Raw genomic sequence first — 20,408 nt, forward strand, 5'->3', positions numbered from 1 at the left:
TGTTAGATGGTGAATATATTTTTTTTTGAAGTATACGTGTGAGCAATTGAGCATCATGCCTTTACAACATTAAAACTTCATAGAAAAATAATTCTTCCTTCCAATTTGCATTTCTCTTATTTGGCATTTATCGAATGTGACTGTATATCAGACCATGCTGTTGAGAAGCAATAGTCAATTAGACACATGTCACCATTTGTTTCATGAGGTTTATATTCAGGTAGGAAATGAGTGGCAGAATATATTGTGATAGGCATCACTATAGAAATCCACCGTCTGTAAAACACATGGGAACACTGAATGAAATATTGAATAGCAAATGCATGCTTTGTTTTATCATTCACAGGGGATATTTGGTGCAAATAGTTTATAAAACACACATGTGCTCTCTTATAATGGTTCATTCATAAATACATTTTAATAACCCTAGAACTAGACTTTCAGTGCATCCAAAATAATAGTCAAGTTTAATCTCAAACCCTGCAACATGAAAGGTTGAAACATGCCAAGATAACTCCTAGGAACTTCTGGTATCCTCAACATGAAGTCACCATGGGCTGATATTTGGTTGCTGACTCTTAAGCTGAACCTAAGGTTAAAAAGATCCCAAACTCCCCAAGTTAGAACGTTGCTGGAAAGGATGAATGCAGTAGGTAAGGATGACTTTCACCTATATAGGTAGTGCATTCACTTAACCCACCAGAATCCACTGATTTGATTCATCTGGAATGAATGTCCTAAGAATTCTCAAGGCTCTGGCTTTGATGGTCTGTGTGATATCTACCCAAACCTTAGTTTCACTCCCCTGTCTGTAGGTGAGAACTTGAGACAATGCAGAACACACTGGCTTGGAGACAAAGACATTCACAAAGAGCAGGCAGAAGTCCTGCCTGGAATGCAGGTGTTTCCTGGGCTGGCTTAAAGGATGGCAATTATCCAACACACATTCTTTTCAAGCTGCGTACTTAAACGCAAAAGAAAAGGCAAGCTCAGGCCACTCACACCCCTAAAGAAGAGCTGTGGCTGAAACTGACAGGGATGGGGGGATGGAAAGGAGTATTTGAAAGTCATAATTAAATGGTTCCTGTTGAAATGGTGCTATAGCGCATGAAGAAAGGCTCTTTATTCTTAAAAGAGGCAGAAAATTAGAACCAAGTCCCTGCAGGGTTGAAATACTCTATTCCCTCCCCCCATGAAAAGATGAGGGAAAAAAACAAAACAAAACAAAATGAACAAAAGTATTTCAATAGCTCAGACCCAGTCAGGAAACTATCTCCTTGAAACTCTCTTGAAAGTGGATTTCAAGTTCAAATTTATACTAATCCAAGGATTTAATATTTCTTCCACCAGTGCTGGCCCTCGAAAGCTGCCAGGAGCCAGTATAAAGCCTAGGTATAGCATCACTTAATCCAAGCTGCATGGCTTCCTTCAGAGAATGTCTAAGAGAGCTGTTCACAATCCTACATTACAAAATACAGAGGTATTATCTCACATGGCAAAGAGAAATAAATGTGGTAATGAAAGATGGAGAACCCTAGGTAAAAGATGCCCAGAATACCTTTGCCATCGTTGTTTGGATTTCAGTTTTGACTTGCTGGCCTGGTATTTGAGTAAATTGTTCTAACTTATTTTTGTTTGGGTGGAAGCCTCATCCCAGCCGCTGGCATCAATATATCCAAAGAGTCTGGAATGTTCAGAGGAAGTTCCATCCCAAGCCCCCTCCCCCTGGGAGTTGCCTCAATCTAGACTCCACCCCAGAGAAAGCTCACCAAATCATGACCCTTCCAGGGATCCTCAAGACCACCCCCACAGGGTATTTAAATTGCCTCCCAGAGAACAAACGCCCAGTCTTCCTTTCCTGTCTCCTCTCTAGGGGGCTAGAAAACCATCCAGGAGCATTTGTATCCACGAAACCTGGGCCTTTTCTAATTTGGTTTGATTTGGCCTGATTCTGATTATTGTGTCAGTGGAGAGACTTATTGGGGTGCAGAAACTTTTTAATTTTACTTTAGGAAAGATGATGGAGTGGAGATGGATATTTTGTTTTTCTCTCATTTGCAATATCACCTGATTTTTTTCGATTGTCTAATTAGACAAGAATTTTAGGGTTCATAGGAGTCTTGGTTCCATGACTAGTGGAATATTCAGATCACAGACTCAAAATGTTCACTGAGTCCATACATCTCGGGTCACTTATATTTATATGGGAGGGATAAAAGGGAGCAGAGACAGACACCGACCCAAGGGAGGTGAAAATCCTAGTGTGAATAGGTGCTGGGGAGCTCAGTCAGGAGGAGACAGGAAGAAAGGCATTGTTGGTTGGGTAGAGATTCATGTAACCAGATATTATTTATTAAAATACATCATAACATTGGATAGAAACTGCCAAGACTTAGGCTTCAGGAAATCTGGAATATGAATTATAATAAGAGTGACATAGGTCATTTTATTTTCATTTTATGATCTCTAATTTCTTCATCTCTAAAGCAGATAGTTTCTAACTTCCACAGTGATGTGATGACTGAGGAAGAGGAGGAGCAATGTAAACATCTTATGGCGTGGGGTAGATAAAGGCCCTGAAGCTTTTGCTATTAATATGGATTATAATATGCAGAGTTTGTGGTTAGGTGTGGGATGGTCACTTCAGGGGTGGAGACAGGAAGATCTGGGTTGTCATTAAATGATGTTTCCAGGTGGGAAAGATTATCCAGAATGTCTCCTTAGCAAAAGGAAGATTTTTTTTTTTATTTTGAATTGGACATCTAGGAAATTGTCCCTTCACGTAAGGATTTCTTGATTCTTCCCCCAGCTTCTTCTAGGCTCCATTACTTATCACATACTCTAACCTCCCCTGAATTTACTGTGGGACAAATGATATCCTCTGCCACCTGCTCCTTAACAGGCTAAGTGTATAGTGAGAGGATCTCCAGAGGATACCACTGAAGTGTGGTGGGGAATAGCTATGGCCCTAAAATGATTTTAGAGGGAGCAGAAACTGAAGAGAAGGGGGAGAAAAAAGAAGCAATATGGAAGGCATTTTTTTTTCTCATGCATTTGGAACCTCGAGAGAAGCAAGCTGAAGTTGATCAGTCCTAGTAAACAATCAGAAAGGCTTTTTCTGGTTCCACTGCTGTCAGGGAAAGCCCAGCACACGAGAAGACAGAGGAAAGATGCCAGATGGGAGAAGGACAGAAGCAAGGCAGGCTCCAGTGACACCTCAGGGAAATCCTCAAGCCAGAGGATTTCAAAAACTGCCGCAAAACATGAAAAGACAGGTGCTTTGCAGAAGTAGAGAGTGGAAGTCTATTATTTCCTCGATGCATTTATTGTATATTCTGAATGCATTGTTCATTCAAGGAACTAGAGGAGCCAAGTCCTATTATAGGGGAAGTCTAGAAAAGAATGTCTGTGTCCACCTGGGAGAACAGAGGAAGGTTTCACAGAGGATGCAGGGCTGAAGCAGAAACCTAGAGGATAAGCAGGAATTCTACTAGAAGACAGTAGGAAGATAATGGGCCAGGCACAGGGAGAGGAGAGGAGAGGAAAGGGAAGGCAAAGCCAAGACATCAGTCTCAAGAGACAATATGGTAGGTTCCCAGTGAGCAACCTCTAGATGGCTAGATGAATGCATAAAGGAAATGTGGCATGTGTATCTAATCAAATGTCATTCAGCCTTAAATAAGGAAGGTAATCCTGCCACTTGCTACAACATGGGAAGACCTGCATGACAGTTTGCTAAGATAATTGGTTCAGTGCAAAGGGGCAGATACTGAGACTACTTCTATAAGGATCTAAGTATATAAACTCACAGAAGCAGAAAATTTGGTTATGGTTACCAGGGCTTTGAGAGATGGGAGGTGGAGAAAAACCGGGAGCATAGCATTTCCATCACATTAAGTGGATGAGTTGTAAGGATGTGTGTGGCACAGTTAAGTGCCTGTATTTAACAATTTGTTTAGAAGATGGATTATGTTACATGTTCTTAAAACACACCTACATCTGTGCACAACACAGAGAAGGACATAAAGTGTCTTAAAGAGTAACTTTGTATGTCCTTTATGTTAATTATAATGATAGCTAACAGATGTCTGCATATGGTTAACTCATTAAGTTGTACATATTAAATGTGTACATTCCTTTGTGTGTCAATTATACCTCAGTGAAGCTGTTTAAAAAGAGAGAATGAAATGGCTAGATGACCAAATCAATATGGAATTAAGAAAGGGTCCAGGATATCCTGGCTGATCACACATTCCTAAAAGGCTAGTTATGATCCCAGAACATGAGGCAGGCTCTGTGGCAATGGAAAAAAATATCCCATGCTGTTTTTCAGGATTACCTGGTCTAACTTAGAGAATTAGCACTGATAATTGAATTAAATAAAACAAATGGCTCTTATGGGGCACAATTTAAATAATTTCATTAAACACAGAAATCATAAAAATTCTTAATACTCAAAATGACCAAGGAGCTATCTATCTCTAAAAAGACCTGATCTGCCCCAACTCAAACTTTTCTTTGACTGATTTTCATCTTTTGCCAAATTTAATAATAAGTGAATGGCTCTTAACACATCAAATATTTCAGAAAATATCTTTAGTTGTGTTATACTTGAAAGTATTAATTTTATGCCGTTTCATCTATTTTCTTTAAATTCAAGACAGACTGTATTTGTTTAAAAAGGACAAGTTTGTATACTGTATATAGTCCATGAACACTTTCACACCTTTTCACATAAAATAAGCATTCTATTATTTTAGAGAGAAGCACAAAGCCAGAGATAGACATAACAATTGAGGGCACATATGGAAGGGGGCTTAGTCCTAGCTAGAGAAAAGCTCAGAACACAAGCGTGTGACTTGCTTATTTGAGGGCCAACAGACAGGGCTAAAGGAAGACCCTGCTCCATTCACTTCTCCCTGTGCGAATTCTCTGTTCTCTTTCAGGGGGACTCACAGCTCTAGGAACACATTCCAAATTGCAGTTTGGGGTGGGGGTGGGGTCTTGGGAACTGCAAAATGCCAAGGCTAAAGAATGAATTGCGACTAATGAGGGAAGGTATCTGTGCAGCTGGAGAAGGGGTTAGAGGAGGACAAACCAAGTAGGCAAAATAATCTCTCGTCTCAAAAGTGAAGTATGAGAAAATCAGAGGAAATAGTGTTTGATTGCAGCCGCCGCACAGAGAAAATAGCAAAACAATTTAATTTTGAATTCTTCTGGAGTCTTCTAACTAGGCTACATTTCCAGAGAAAAATAAATTGCTGATAAATCAAGAGGCCTTGGGTAAAGCCAGAAAACTAGACGTCTGAGGAAATTTGATTACAGCTGAGAGCAGAAATGGGAGCTTTCCAAGTCTTGTGTGCACCCAGGTTGACTAATTACTGATTTTTGGAAGGGGTGGTTTGATTTGTTATATTTAGAAGATATTTGACAACCATGAGAATTTTAATAAGATACCTCATGCATGTGCAGCGCCACAGTGGTCCAACTGCTTTCAAATTGTCTGGGCACATTTGGAAGAACCAACTATGGATGTCAGATGCCAATTTCCAAATACGTGAAAGTGACCTTTGTAAAAACCATTCCCCAATGCTGTGGTCTAGGTGTGAAATAAGCTCCTGTGTTGGTCACCACCTGGTTTGAAAATGTGGCAGGGTTCTTAGGAGGTGGAAGTTTGTGGGAGGAAGTAGGTAATTCAAAGTAGGCCTCAGGGTTTTATAAACACAGTTGCATTTCCTCTTTGCTCTCTGCTTCCAGACCCATACACACAATTGGACCGGCTACCCAACTCTTCTGCCATCACATCCTCCCTGCCGTGCTGGACTGTGTACCTTAAAACTGTGAGCCAGAATAAATCCTTCCTCCTCTACATTGCTTCTTGTCCTGAATTTTGCCACAGAACAAGAAAAACAACCGCCGAGACATGAGCTATAGTTACCAGACGCCATTTTCGTGTTCTTTGCTACCCTATGGAAACTGGCATCTCTTGGTCACTTCCAGTTTTTTGCTGTCTCTTTCATGCTTTTATTTTAAAGGAAATTTGATCTTAATTATTTATAGTCACAGTGAGAAAGTAAATACACACACACACACACACGTTTGCACACAGACGCACATACAAATATAACTCTGTTAAATACTGAGCATGTTGATTGGCAAACAAGGCTGAGAGATATGGCTAAGCAATTAAGATCACTTGATGCTTTTCCATATTACCCCAGTTTGGTTCACAGAATCGACATGGCAGCTGACAATTATTTGTAACTCCAGCCCGTGGGGTCCTTAGCCCTCTGCCTTGGAGGATACTTAAAAACAATAAAAATAAATGTGTTGAGTAGAACATCAACCCCAAGCTCATTTGATACTTTTTATGAGTTACTGCATTTCATCTTAACAGCAGTCCACATGGTATTATCTTTGTCATTATATTGACAAAGAAATGGATGATCAAGAAAGATAATCAGTGTGCCCAAGAGCACACAAGTAGGAAGAGGTAGTTCCAGGACTTGAATTCAGGGGCACTTGACCCAAAAGACATGTCCTCTCACCACTCTGCCTTCCTATCAGAACCGACACTGTCAGGTGTCTTTACACAGTGCCCCAAATGAAATACATCCATTTGTTAAACTCCCCTCTCTTCCTCACAATCTCATTTAATTGTTACAAAACTGTCAATTCTACATAAAAAAAAGCCCTTAACTCTTTTCCTTGTATTTCCTCTGCACTTCCTTGGAATGCTTGTTGCTTTTCTTTACTTTTGAGCTCATGCCAGTGACTCTCCATCCAATCTTCACTTGCATACTACTAGAAAAATAACTTTGAAAATCAAAATCTGATGTGTCTTCACCCTGCTTACGATCCTTCAGAATTTCCTTGAATCATTCAATCAACTGTGTCTCCTCAAGAAGGCACAGAAGGTTCTTCAGGCCTCCACCATCTGTCTTTCCTAGTCCAATCCCCAAGTTCTGCCTCCTGTCTGTGTCCTGCTTCAATTTCCTTGTTATTGGAACTAGATTGTACTTGGTTTCATTAATCATTTGTTCCTATTATGTGACTGATTCTTCATCTGATGAGATTTTATTCTCTTAAACTGAATCTAGCATTATACACATCTTCACACTTGTGCGTGCGCTTGCGTGCATAGGCACACACACATACACACACACATACACACACACACACACATACACACACATACAATGGATCTTCATATCATGTCAATTGGGAAATTTCTACTATCCGTCCAATTTTCCCTTTTTGGTAAAAGTACTTCATAATATTATCAAAACCAGGAAAACACGGATAAATGGTACAAATTTGCATCCTCATTTTTTTCCTTTATTTTTTCTCTGTGTAAGTCGCAGTTTTTTTAACATGATAAGTAATATATTTTGCCTATTTTTTACAACAAAATACAGTGTCCATAAGAATCAGCAGCTTCATTGGCTTTGTTCAACACTGTACTCAGGGAAAAGACAGTTTTAGCCTCCATTAGGAAAAAAGTCTTCCTAATTAAAGGAATGGATTCTTGTAGAGTTCTCAACCTGAGACCACTCATTGAAATGATTCGTCCTTGTAAACAGTGGTGTATCTGGAGTGATCACAGTACAATGTATGTAAGGGAAAGGAAAGAAAGTGATGTTGAAGATGAGACCAGAGGCATGGGATGGAGGGGAGAGCGGTTGTGCAGGGACCTGTGCTCAGGTGTGCCTCACTTGAGTTCAGCATGCCACTATCACATGTCACACTTTTTGCCTCAATCTCTTCCTTCTCACTTTGTACTTGCTGCTAAAACTTGAGTCAGTTCTGACTAAGAATCACGAGAAAGCCAAAGGGATTTATACGTGTTATGATGGAAAAACTAGCCACAATATATATCTTGGAAAGTCCATAATCCCAGCAATCTGGAGAATGTAATAGAGCAGGCAGCAGTGTCATTCAGGCTTCTGTCTGCCTAGGAAGCCATTCCTTTCTTAAGACCCTCTTGGGTGATATTATACCTGAATCCCTTCTCGCTTTATCTAGGCTGGGCTCATACTATCATTCTGGTTTATATATTAGCTTTCTTACCACCATTCTCTCCATCTTTCTAACCCTGCTACAACACTTAAGGCATTACACTAACAGTTTGCAAACCTATTTCCCTCCTTATCTGAGAAAGGAGTTTCCCAAGGTCATTGTTGTATCTTTTTTTAGCTTAGAACAACTGCTTATCTAGTGGTTTCCACATGACTTGTAGTAAAGGATTTGATGAGTGAACAAGAGAATGGTGTTTGAGTTCTGACACTGTATTTATATATGTGCATTTTGATGCATGAACACATAAGCACATTTTTATATTAGATATGTAATTTATATATGTATATATCATCTATTTCAACAGAATACACACATATATGTATAGGCATATGATGTGGGATTTCCCTCTGTATGTGGTTAATATCTTTGGTTAATAAAGAAACTGACTTGGGCCTGAACAGAGCAGAATAGAGGTAGGTGGGGAAAACTAAACTGAATGATGGGAGAAAGAAGGTGGAGTCAGGAGAAGTCATGTAGTCCCACCAGAGACAGATGCCAGACAGAACCTTGCTGGTAAGCCACAGCCATATGGTGATACACAGATTAATAGAAACGGGTTCAATTAAGATGTAAGAGCTAGTCAATAAGAAGGTAGAGCTAATAAGCCAAGTAGTGATTTTAATTAGTACAGTTTCTGGGTGGTTATTTTGAGTCTGGGCAGCTGGGAACAAACAAGCAGCCTCATGCAACAGGCATATGCATGCGTACACCATGTTTTAAACTAAAGTCATTGAGACTTAACAAAGTTGCTACCCCAGGATGCCAAAAATGGAGATTTAAACCCTGATTCCAGGTCACTGTCTCCAATACAGGTCTTATAAATTCGCCTCCATTATCACTTCTCCACTTCTATTCCATGCATGTAAAGTTACACAGGAAATGGGCCAATGTTTTATGAGTATCAACATTCTGATGCAGATATTTACACTCTGACTTTTTTTTTGCATGATATGACCTATGTATTCCAGTCACTGGGTCGTGAAGCCATGTCACTGAAATTTTAAATTCTGGCATCACCCTCTCCACCAAAATGATAGTCATCTCTGGACCATGCCTTGGGTCAGGACCACATGACTGTCATTTATAAATTGCATTGCATCATGGAATGCAAAAGCTGAGATCACCATATTCATTGCAGTGGTACATACCCAAGCTTCTGATGCCCTCCAGCCAAATGTCCTCACTTGGAAGTGAATCAGCATCTTCAAAGATACTTCCATGCAGCCAAGATTTAGAGGCTCTGAGGTCCAGGAGAGAAGAAAGAGAACGGTGGGTTCTCTTTTTCTTTCTAAATATTCTGGGAAGAAATGAGAGCAGTGAGTAGCAGTCACCTCAGGTTGGAAACAATCCACTGGAAATGTGTTTAGGAGGCCTCTTGTTGGTTCCTGGCTGCTCAGCCCCAAAATAATCACACAGAAACTATATAATTTAAATCACTGCTTGGCCCATGAGCTCTAGTTTCTTATTGGCTAACTCTTACATCTTAATTTAACCCATCTCCATAATCTGTGTATTGCCATGTGGCTGTAGCTTACCTGTTAAAGTTCTGGCATCTGTCTCCCATAGGGCTATATAGTTTCTCCCTGATTCTGCCTTATTCTTCCCAGCATTCAGTTTAGCTTTCCCTGCCTAGCTAAGTTCTGCCCTGCTATAGGTCCAAAGCAGTTTCTTTATTCATTAATGGAAATCACAGCAAACAGAGGGGAATCCCACATCAGAAATGATTTGATGTGCAGAGTAGGTCTACAACTCAAACCTATACACTCAATTAATTCTTCAAAAGTTTCTTACAGGTTACTGTGTTCTGGGGTTGTGAAGTTCCCCCAAAGTAATCACATCTTAAACCATATATCCACTGTAGAAAGGTTTGAATGTTGCAGAGCCAGAGCATTAATACAAATTATCTGAAGTTCTTAATAGTCCATTTATAGAAATTCATTGCCCATTATGTCTGTGACTATCCCTGAAAACCCACTGGAATCTGTTGACATAAAAGACCACTAATTCCACTGACCCAAAAGCTAAGAATGTAGGCTGATTGCGCCTGGGACCTAGAGTAGAGTTTCTCACTTGGTTGTGACCTACCTATGTAATGTTCCCTTTTGAAAACTGTCTTGATTTATTGTGCTGGTTGGTTTTATGTCAACTTGACACAAGCAAGATAAAGTCATCAGAGAGGAAGGAATGTCAATTGAGAAAATGTCTATGTAAGCTTGGGCTATAAGCAAACTCATACTAAATATATTAAATTATTGATTTGGGAAGGCCTAGCCCATTATAGGTGGTGCTACCTCTAGGCTAGTTGTCCTGAATTCTATAAGAAAACAAGCTGAGCAAGCCAAGAGGAACAAGTCAGTGAACAGCATCTCTCCATCAGCTTCTTCTACCAGGTTCTTGTCCTGCTCTCTAGTCCTGTCTCTTTGACATGGTGTTTTATCTCAGCAATAAGAGACCTAACTGGGACTTTTATTATTATCATTTTTTTCTCTTACTGCAAAATCTTCATGAATTAGAATGTAGAATTTGAGGAAACCTAAATCTGTGTTCCTGAACCATGGTCAGCTTGATTCTAGAATAAGTGATTTCTTATCTCCTTTGAGATGAGAATTAAGTTTTCATTTCAACAGTTAAATACATACAACTGAAAGGATCTTGAAGTACTCAGAACAAAAGGACAGACTGCCATCCAAACCAAGGGAGATCTGAATCCCAGTAAAAACTCACAAGCATCCACCTGAGGAGACAGGTCTAAACCATTGGTCATTAAAGAGCCATACTGGTTATCAGCTCTGATCCAGATGACAGCTCTGGTGAAAAGTAGATCCATCTGGGGGTCCAGAGTTTTGGCATAATAACTATTGACATAAAACAACATCTCTCTTCTCAAAGGAGTTAAAAGATAGTTTATTTTGCAGCCAAGTATGAGTAATTGTGATTCAGGGGTATGAAATTTGGGGTGCTTAAGTCTGTGTTCCTGTGACATGGTCACTCATATTTGGATCCATAGTAAACTATTTCTAATCCCTTTTGAGGTGAGAGCTGTGTTTATAACATAAACAGGTCCTTGAATCTATGTCAACTTGTCAATAATTCTGAGGTAAAGATTAACATAAGTATACAAAGCGGTCGTGGTCTATGTTCTAGGAAGCTGACAGGGCACTGTAAATACACTGATGCCTCTAAGGAGCTCACCTGATGCGGGTTAGTTTTCTCAGTTCCCTGCACAGATAAACCCACATGATACCCAGATCAACCCTATGAGATAGTTACCACATTATCCCATTTCTGAGATTTGGAAAATGAGACCCAGACAGGTTATATGGTTTGGCTAAGGTCATCCAAACAGGAAATGACATAGATCGGAAGCAAATCTAATCAGTCTGACTCCACAGACAATGCTCCTAACCATCATATTATGTTGGAGGATACATGCTCTGAAGGATTATGTAGAAAATGCCCACAAAGAACTGGAATTGCCAGGATTATTGAGAATCAATGAAGCTTTCTGGGATGAGTAAACCATAAATTATATGAAAAGATTGTTGAAAATAAATGTCTTTCATATTGCGTCATGGTAAAACGTGAAAATGGAAAGATAGTAAAAAGTCTTGCATTTTTTCCTAGGGGAGCCTAGGGTTGAATGTTAGTGTAAAAGAAACCACAGGAGTGTGACTTGGGAAAAGAATGGGTAATGATGTAACTCAGTTTTTATTTCCAAACCACAAAGAATGACTTGGAGGATCAGGTAGATATTGAAAATTCATGACAGTATCACTTCTTGTCTACCTGTCTGGAATGTGTCAAGCCCTGTGCTGAACACATTATGTTAGTGAGAAACACGAAAGGGCTGATCCAGAACCAAGTAACACAGAGAGGAAATGAATGCTTTTATCATGGCAACATTCAGATCGGCATCTAGAATCAATCTCAGAAGATGCATTTTGAAGTGGCTTTCCCATAGTGTAAAGGTAGGTTAGAGCAAGTCGCTGTGGGTTTTATTTGTTTAATGTGTATGGTGTGTGTGTGTGTGTGTGTGTGTGTGTGTGTGTGTGTGTGTAGGCCAGAGGGCCTCCTTGAGTATCTTTCTCTATCACTCTCCATCCTATTGTTTGAGACAAGGTCTCTATTGAACCTGGAGCTTTCTGATTGGACTAGATGTTTGGTCAATGAATTCCATGATTGTATTTGTCTTTGCCTTCCCAGCTCTGGGATTACAGATGCACAGTGCTGTGACTGGCTTCTGTGTGGTGCTAGGGATTTGAGCTCATGTCCTTATGCTTGTATGCAAGGCATTTGACCCACTGAGACATTCCCTAAGTCCTAAGCCCTAATTATTCATGCTTCTCAATTAGGATATTTTATCCTTCTTTCTTGTAGGAAACCCCTTCCTTAAACTATATCCTCACTAAGACTTTTGCATTTTCCCAATTGTCTGAGGGTTTCTCAAAATCCTTTGCCTGTGCCTTTCTTCAAGGCTCTCCATTTCCCACTTTAACAGGCAACCTAAGTCTTTTAGAATTCAAAACTTCCACCCCAGCAGGTGTATCACTTCATTTTACTTTTATTTGTTTTCATGTTGGCTTCCCCTGCTTCCAATTCCTCTTTTATTCCCATACTCTTGGGCAGCAGTGAGCTGCTTATCAAGGTATGGATGAACGAACGGTGGGCAGAATGGCCCAAAGATGCCTTTTTCACAGTGTTCTCTACTTACCTAACTAAGTTCTCCTTGTACATAACACTGGTATGGGAGGGGTTCAGAGTGATGTGGCCCTCTGGGTCACAAAGGAAACTGTCCTCAGTCCAAATGTAGTAGCCATTGGTGAGGAGTCTGGGGCTTCTGCGACAGACATAGTGGGAGCCTGTCAGGGGGTCTATGGAGCAGCATTCAAAAGAACTCTCTCCATCCAAGAAGCCACAATCAAAGCTAAAAAGGCAAAAGGAAAGGTCTTTTAAGTCACTACCAAGTACTTAGAATCACACAAACCCCATAGGACCATCTAGACACCATGAAGGAAATTTCATTCTTCATAATAAAACTGCCAAATACTTCCTCGGCCCTTAGCAATGGTGCTCTTAACTTACAGGGCTTTGAACCACACAGCATTTAGTTCTTTCTGTTTTGAATTTTTGGTGACAACATTCTGGCCAGTCAGCTTCTTCACCTTATGATGGATTTACTACACACTTGATATTGGTCCATTCCTTTGAAAACATCACCAAACAGCCTTTTCTGGATGTTGGAAACATGCTATTTTCCTGTTTATTTCCTGTACATCCTGAACAAAAATCTGTACACTGAAGGTTATTTAAGCCTCGAGTTTTATCAAAGATGAAATAATTTCATGAACAGTTCTTAATACTGATATCTTGTATATTCTAAACATTCCAAACCAAACACGTTGGCTACTATTTATATGTGTTCGTGTTTTGAGTTTTTGAATTTTGGTGGGATTCTAACTGTCCTAATTTAATTTTTTGTTGCTGTGTTAAACATTTGGACTAAAGGCAACTTGGGGATGAAAGAATTGATTTCATCTTACAGGTTACAGTCCAACCTCACGGACTGACAAGACAGGAACTAGAATCAGAAACCTGAGGGAATGGAGCTTATTGTTTTACTTCCTCTAGTTTGCTCAACTAATTTTCTTACATAGCCCAGGTCCACCTGTCTAGGGATAGCACCACTCAAAAAAGTAGCAAGTAAAAAAATGTTTCACAGGCATGGCCTTCGGTCAATCTCATTGAGGCTATTCTTTGGTTGAGAATAATCTAATTAAAAACAACTTGTAGACTTACTGGTGGTGCCAGGTTCTTACTTTAAATCACTGTTGAAAATACTGAACGGTACAAGTAGAGGGACCTGAGACTTTGGAAAGGCCAGAAATGACCTCTCTCCAGAGAGGCCTGGATGACTTCGTTTCAGCATCATTTTTATTCATCATTTCCTCTTTTTGTAGAAAAGAAAAGGAAGACCCCAGTAATAACAGCAGATAATAATTGTCCAAGATCTTAATGCTTCTGAGTGAGAGGTGAGTTACAAATTTCTATTATTGCCGGGCGGTGGTGGCGCACGCCTTTAATCCCAGCACTCGGGAGGCAGAGGCAGGCGGATCTCTGAGTTCGAGGCCAGCCTGGTCTACAAGAGATAGTTCCAGGACAGGCTCTAGAAACTACAGGGAAACCCTGTCTCGAAAACCCAAAAAAAAAAAATTCTATTATTATTTTTTTGCCTACTTATCTATGTTTCCCTCTCCATACTGTTTGCCTTTTCAAGAATTAGTGGAGATATCCATAATGCACTGGGCACTTGGGAACTACAGAGCTCTAGACCTGCATTTCTAGCTGCTCTCTAAGGGTCAATCTTTCACAATTACTATCAACGTCAGTTTCTCTAACCCTGGGCTTTCCTCCTTTCAAGTGTTCTTAAGTTTTTCTCTTCTTTCTTGGCTCTCCATAAAAATGGAAATATTCTTGCTATATCAACATACTTGTAAAAGAGTGTTCTCGGTAATACCAAATCTTTTCAGTGGTTAGCAAAACTACCTCTAGGTCTTGACTCTTACTTGAATTATACTAGAGCCATTCCAGAGGCTTATTGTCATTTAATAGGCTCTTTTCAATGGATTTCAGAAACCTACCTACACATACAACCAACAACTTGCTCAATTTCCCAAATACCAAGTCCTTTCTTGTCTTGAGAGATGACTAAACATGTCCTGGAAGAATTTTGATTTTTGGTGTTGATGAAGGGACAGACCCTACCATAGCCTATAAAAAGTTTGTGTAGTTATTCATCTATTGTAGGTTGTAAGTCATGTCTCATCCCCTCTTTCTATATTTCCCACAGACATTTCTAACTTTTGCAATTTAAAAACTCATGAACAATTAACATATGAGCTTGCTGTTAGCAATATATTAATTAATAGAAATTATTTGTTGAATGGACTGGAGAGATGGCTCAGAGTTTAAGGGCACTGGCTACTCTTCCAGAGATCCTGAGTTCAATGCCCAGCAACCACATGGCAGCTCACAACCATCTATAATGAGACTGGGTGTCCTCTTAATAAATAAATAAATCTTTAAAAAGAAAAAGAAATTATTATTGAAGTTGCACCATGTATATAGCCCCGATTTTTTTTATATTTGTTCTGCCCTTTGTAAATCTCTCTAAAAGGCAGGGATACTTAGCTATTTTACATAGCTTGCATACAGGGGAGTTATGGTATCCTAATTAAACTGACCCAACACAAATTCATATTTCTTCCTATGTACCCTTGGCTCACTTATATGGTAGTATCAGAAGACCTGATGTTTACAGGAAGGACAGATTCTAATATCAGTGTTAGATTCTCTTATCTTACAGGTACATTTCAGAAAACATTGGGGGAAAGCTCAACTAAAGCCTATGGAAAGGAAAACAAAGATTCCATTGCAGGGTAGAAGAAAACAATGGAATCAATTAGTGTGAGCAGAATATAAAATATGGCCAGCTTGCTGGTAAATACTCTGACCCTTGTAAAATGAAATGGGAAGACAAAAGTGGTTTGAAAGCCAGGCGGTGGTGGCGCACGCCTTTAATCCCAGCACTCGGGAGGCAGAGGCAGGCGGATCTCTGTGAGTTCGAGACCAGTCTGGTCTACAAGAGCTAGTTCCAGGACAGGCTCCAAAGCCACAGAGAAACCCTGTCTCGAAAAACCAAAAAAAAAAAAAAGTGGTTTGAATGGGAATGATCCCCATAGACTCACACATTTGAATGCTTGGTCTCCAGTTGGTAGAACTGTTTGAGTAGGATTAGGAGGTGTGGGCTTGTTAGTGGAGATGTGCCACTGAGGATTGGCTTTATTTAAGGTTTAAAAAGTCCATACCTGTTCCTGTTAGTTCTTTCTTTATCTGCCTCTTGCTTCTGGATCATACATAAGCTCTCAGTTGCTGCTCCAGCACTATGCCTGCCCGATTACTACCATGTTCCCCTCTATGATGGTCATGAACTATAACACTCTAGAATTGTAAAGCATCCATAAACAATTTCTTCTATAAGTTGTCTTTGTCATCGTGGTGCTTTATCATGGCAAAAGAAAGCAGTTAAGACACTAGCTTAAGAAACAAAAACTTAGTGATATCTAAGAATTCAATGTAGTTTTCCACCCAATAAAGAAATGATTGTAACTGCCTACATATTCACGCTAAAAAGGAAAAATAAGTCATTCTTAGAGTAGACAAGTTTTTAGTTACTAATGCACAGAGTGGAAAATATATAGCCATGGTCCTTTTAAAGGAAGACAAAATAAGATGGGCAGGAAGGAAGTTTGATTTAACAGAGAAAAGCTCTGTGACATACCTTGGGAAAATGCATGTGGGGGACAGCTCTCCAGAATGTCCTTTGTGTGACCTGGTGGAATCTGTGTAAGGAAAAAAGAAAGAAATTTTCAACATCTCACCAACATGTACGATCACGATTGGCCACAGTGGAGACCCATGAGCAGGTATGTCTAGATGTTCCAGTCTTAGCAAGAAGACAGCCATGTCATAGAGCAGTGTGAAAAGCTAGTTTCAGGGAATCCACCAACTTGTCACCTATTCCCTATGGGAAGCATAAAGCAATCGAGAAATTTCTGTCTTCTGTCCTTTCTCACACTCCACAGTCCTTGAAAATTTTCTTTAAATCATGGCCACCAAACTGAGTTTATGAATGGAAAAGAGAAAGAAACTTGTATGATGTTGTAAAAAAAAAAAAATCAAAATCCGTGGCTCAGTGTGTTTTTATGGTAGCTTACTCCACAAGCTGAGAAATTCAGTCCCTGGCCACGAGTTTTGTTATTTGTGCATTGTAGATTTCTACTACAGCAAACAGAAGGCATTGTTTGGGCGGAGTATAAAATTTTCATTTTGTGTGTGCAAGTGTGTGTACAGGTGTCTTCCTCTATTGCTCTCTCTAGACCTCATCAATTCTCCTAGAATGTCTCCCATCAGTACCAGGATTACAGGTACCATCACCCATCATACCCAGTCCTTTCTGTGGGCTATGTGAATCTGAATCCAGGCCTTTGCGCTTGCGTGGTGAACATGTCACATCACAGTGCTACATCCCCGGCCCTGGATCTGATTTTGTTTCTTTTAGATATATGATTCTTAAAGGTTAGAAGCCTGTGAGATCTTCATTAAAGAAGAATTAAGTACAAACTCTGGCCTATGACAATTGGCTTCACCTGGAGGAGGGTTGCAGATTATTAATAGCCTAAGCTGTGCCACATAATTTTATAACAGGCACTGATGGTAGCAAGACTTCTAACAGCGGGGCTTAGTGAAACTTGGTTTTCTTACTGACAAATACTACTAAAAACAAATAAGGTAATTTAGACTTTCAGCTTGGACCTGTATTATGAGCAGAAAACTGTGGGTGTGAGAGAGGGAGAGAGAGGGGGTGTAGGCAGAAAAAATAAGAGGAAGGAAGAAACTCAAAACCACTACCGTTTCAACAACGCCCTTATTTTCTGCAAGTAGCTATCAATCTTTCAGCATTTTTGTAGACAGTTTTGCATCTTAATTGTAGCCAGTAAACAGTCTCCTTTCACATTTATGCATAGGCATCTAAAAAAACAGTCATTTTTTTTTTCTCCTAAAAAGAAAAAAAATGCCACATTTCTCTCAAGGAAAGAAATGAAGTCAAAATCATTGCCAAAGCACACACTGGCATTTAAGAAACACAAGCTACTGACAGATGGCTAATGGTCTAAGTATCAGCAAAATCAAAGCAAGGAAATTGCTAAGAGGACTCTAATCATTCAAAGATAATTGCACAGAGCAGTTTCACATTTACTTGCTACTGGTGTCGACATCAGTTGAGAGACTCGGTACATCTTGAGAAGGCCGTTTGTTCAAACTTCACAGATTTTTTTTTTCTGCAAAAGACGTTTAAAAAAAAGATGGACTATATATTAAAAATAGGAAAATGATGCCAAAACAGATGGCATCTACTAATTGTACTAGTCAGATCTGTTTGCTGAAATGATAGAGAGACGAAAGATTGAAGACTGCAGACCAGATTGTGGGACTTCAATGAAGTGGTGCCTGCTTCAAAGACTTCAAATTCTATTTTTCATTTTCTCATTGCATAAGGCTGAATATTCTGTAAATAGGGACCCCATTTTGGGAGGAACGCAATACTGACAAAGGTTGATTTGTCATCCAGATTAAATAGTGTGCCTTAATTAAGAAATCTGAAAGCGTGGCTGGTTCTGGAGTCCTTGAAACAAACTCATGTGTATTTAAAGCAGCCTGCAGAATGTAGCTTCATTATCAAGTTGCAGACAGTGCTTAGGGACTGGTGCCTGTCTTCTTTGCTCAACAACATGAACCATTGACAAGTGGCCGTGGAGAAGCCTGGTGCTTTTTGTGGTGGCTATCAGTTTGAACATTCCTAAACAGCATAAGCTACCCTGAGCTACAAATAGCACACCACCACCCAGATTACAAAGCTCCATTCCTGAAAACATATAATTTACTTTTCAATTGCAAAGTAAGCATACATCCAAGTGTACTCTTTATGTAAACTTTGATCAGTTACTTCTTATCACATAGTTCTATCTCCAGGTGGCGTGTGTGTGTGTGTGTGTGTGTGTGTGTGTGTGTGTGTGTGTGTGTGTATGTATGTCTAATCGCTACCCTGGTAGTTTTATAAGGTGAAACTCATGTCTTTTATGATCCAGTAGCTCTGTCTATACTTTTAATAAACATGACAACTAATAATTGACTATTGCAACATAATACGTTAAATCAATCACATCAGTTCTAGGACTCAATTTAGAACAGTTTAATGATGTATGTATGAACCGTTCAAGGAATCATGTACTGCAGCTTATAAGATCCCTTTAAAGAAGACAGGAGTTATTTCTAGAATTCTCTGAAGGTTTCTAAACTAAAGCACACATTTAAAACAATCACTGATGCGAAAAATAAGATACTGCACACAAACATATTAGCTTGTCACTTGTCACTTCAGCATTGACTAATACAATAAGAATATATCTGGTCCAAATGACTGTATGCTAGTTTCACTTGAGCAGTAAGTTTACTTTTAAGCCATGATATTTTGCAGCAGAAAGCAAGGAAGATCTCACTGTTTGATCTTACAAAAGCGAGTAGCTGTGTGCAGTGAGGACAGCGCCAGTTAGTCAAGCATTAGTAACTGTGAAAACAACTTGCGTTAACAGCTCAAGAACTTTTCAAGAAACAGACTCTGTCTACCAATTCATCAAAGCAATGCATCTGTTCTGAAATAGAACTCGCTCATACATATTCCTCCACAGGGAGTCCCCAGGCTCTTCTTCCAACTGACAAATGACAGGATGGTTACTGAAATACGAAGCTTCCCCGTGGTTGGCAGTGCAGAAATCTGGACCCAGCAGTCCTTCAGCTGAAAGTCCCGTTAGAATGCCAACAGGTGCAGAAGTTCCTTCACAAAGAGAATCCCGTTTTCCCCTCTGGTGCAAACTGCCCGCGTCCCCGCTATGTGGAGGCATCCACAGTGCAGTTTAGTTCTTCGGTGGCCTCTGGAGCTTTCAACTGTTTCCTAGAATAGAATAGCTTGTCATTCTTGGGAGAGTCAAGCCTCGCAGCCCTTGTTTACTTTCAAAATCAGCCTTCTGAACCAGAGGCAGGGCAGCAGAGTGAGGTCATACTTCCTGTCATGATCGTATCAGTGGTGTTCACATAGTGGGACATGGTGAAGATAGAAAATCTCCTTGACCATGGTAGAACATGGACAACCCAGAGTCAGGTCAGCTAGATACATTCTGGTCAATGAAGGGTGCTTCTTAGAGCTACTGTGTCACCCCAACCTGTATGAACATGACAAAAACTTTTAATCAAGCAACTCTTCCTGTCTGTTATTTTCTGGTCACATTTAATTATGGGTAGTATATAATTATGTTCTTGGTCCAATTAACCTAAATATGTGAAAGATAATATATCAAAGCTGTTAAGTTCAGGATGCTATAAAGGAATATGATTATGTGATTTTATGAGAATTTTCACGGTACTAAACTGTTGAATCAAATAAGTTTGATTTTTGTCAAAATGTTCAACGGGTAGCATTCTGCATTTACTTTTTATTAGGGTTCAAATCACATTGTGTTTCTGTAAACACCTATGCTTTTTAAGGCGACAACAGAACTAAATCATTCCAGCAACACTGAGCTAACACTGAGTGGTCGAAAGAGCCTAGGATTCAATCGTAATCCTAGAGAATCTAAATAATAAGGTGAACCCAAAGAAAAACATATATAGATCCTCCTTGAAATTAGAAGCAGACAAGATTGCCAGGCAAAAGT

The 20,408-nt window shown here is 39.7% G+C and overlaps 1 protein-coding gene across 2 annotated transcripts in view; it reads right to left on the minus strand.

Moving 5' to 3' along the window:
* Positions 1-19,654, minus strand: part of Tmem71 (transmembrane protein 71) — a 33,212-nt gene extending 13,558 nt beyond the window's left edge. The window contains exons 1-5 of one of the 2 annotated variants that reach the window (XM_038342708.2): positions 19,372-19,654; positions 17,897-17,977; positions 16,418-16,478; positions 12,791-13,003; positions 9,228-9,376 (exon numbers count right to left, since the gene is read on the minus strand). In XM_038342708.2, coding sequence (XP_038198636.1) covers positions 9,228-9,376; positions 12,791-13,003; positions 16,418-16,478; positions 17,897-17,936 — 463 coding nt within the window. In that variant the 5' untranslated portion in view covers positions 17,937-17,977; positions 19,372-19,654. Of the gene's footprint in view, positions 1-9,227; positions 9,377-12,790; positions 13,004-16,417; positions 16,479-17,896; positions 17,978-19,323 lie in introns of both variants that reach the window. The other variant, XM_038342709.1, reaches the window with a different exon arrangement.
* Between the last annotated feature and the right edge of the window lie 754 nt (positions 19,655-20,408).

This window comes from Arvicola amphibius, chromosome 9, assembly GCF_903992535.2.
Source record: "Arvicola amphibius chromosome 9, mArvAmp1.2, whole genome shotgun sequence".
Taxonomy (NCBI): domain Eukaryota; kingdom Metazoa; phylum Chordata; class Mammalia; order Rodentia; family Cricetidae; genus Arvicola; species Arvicola amphibius.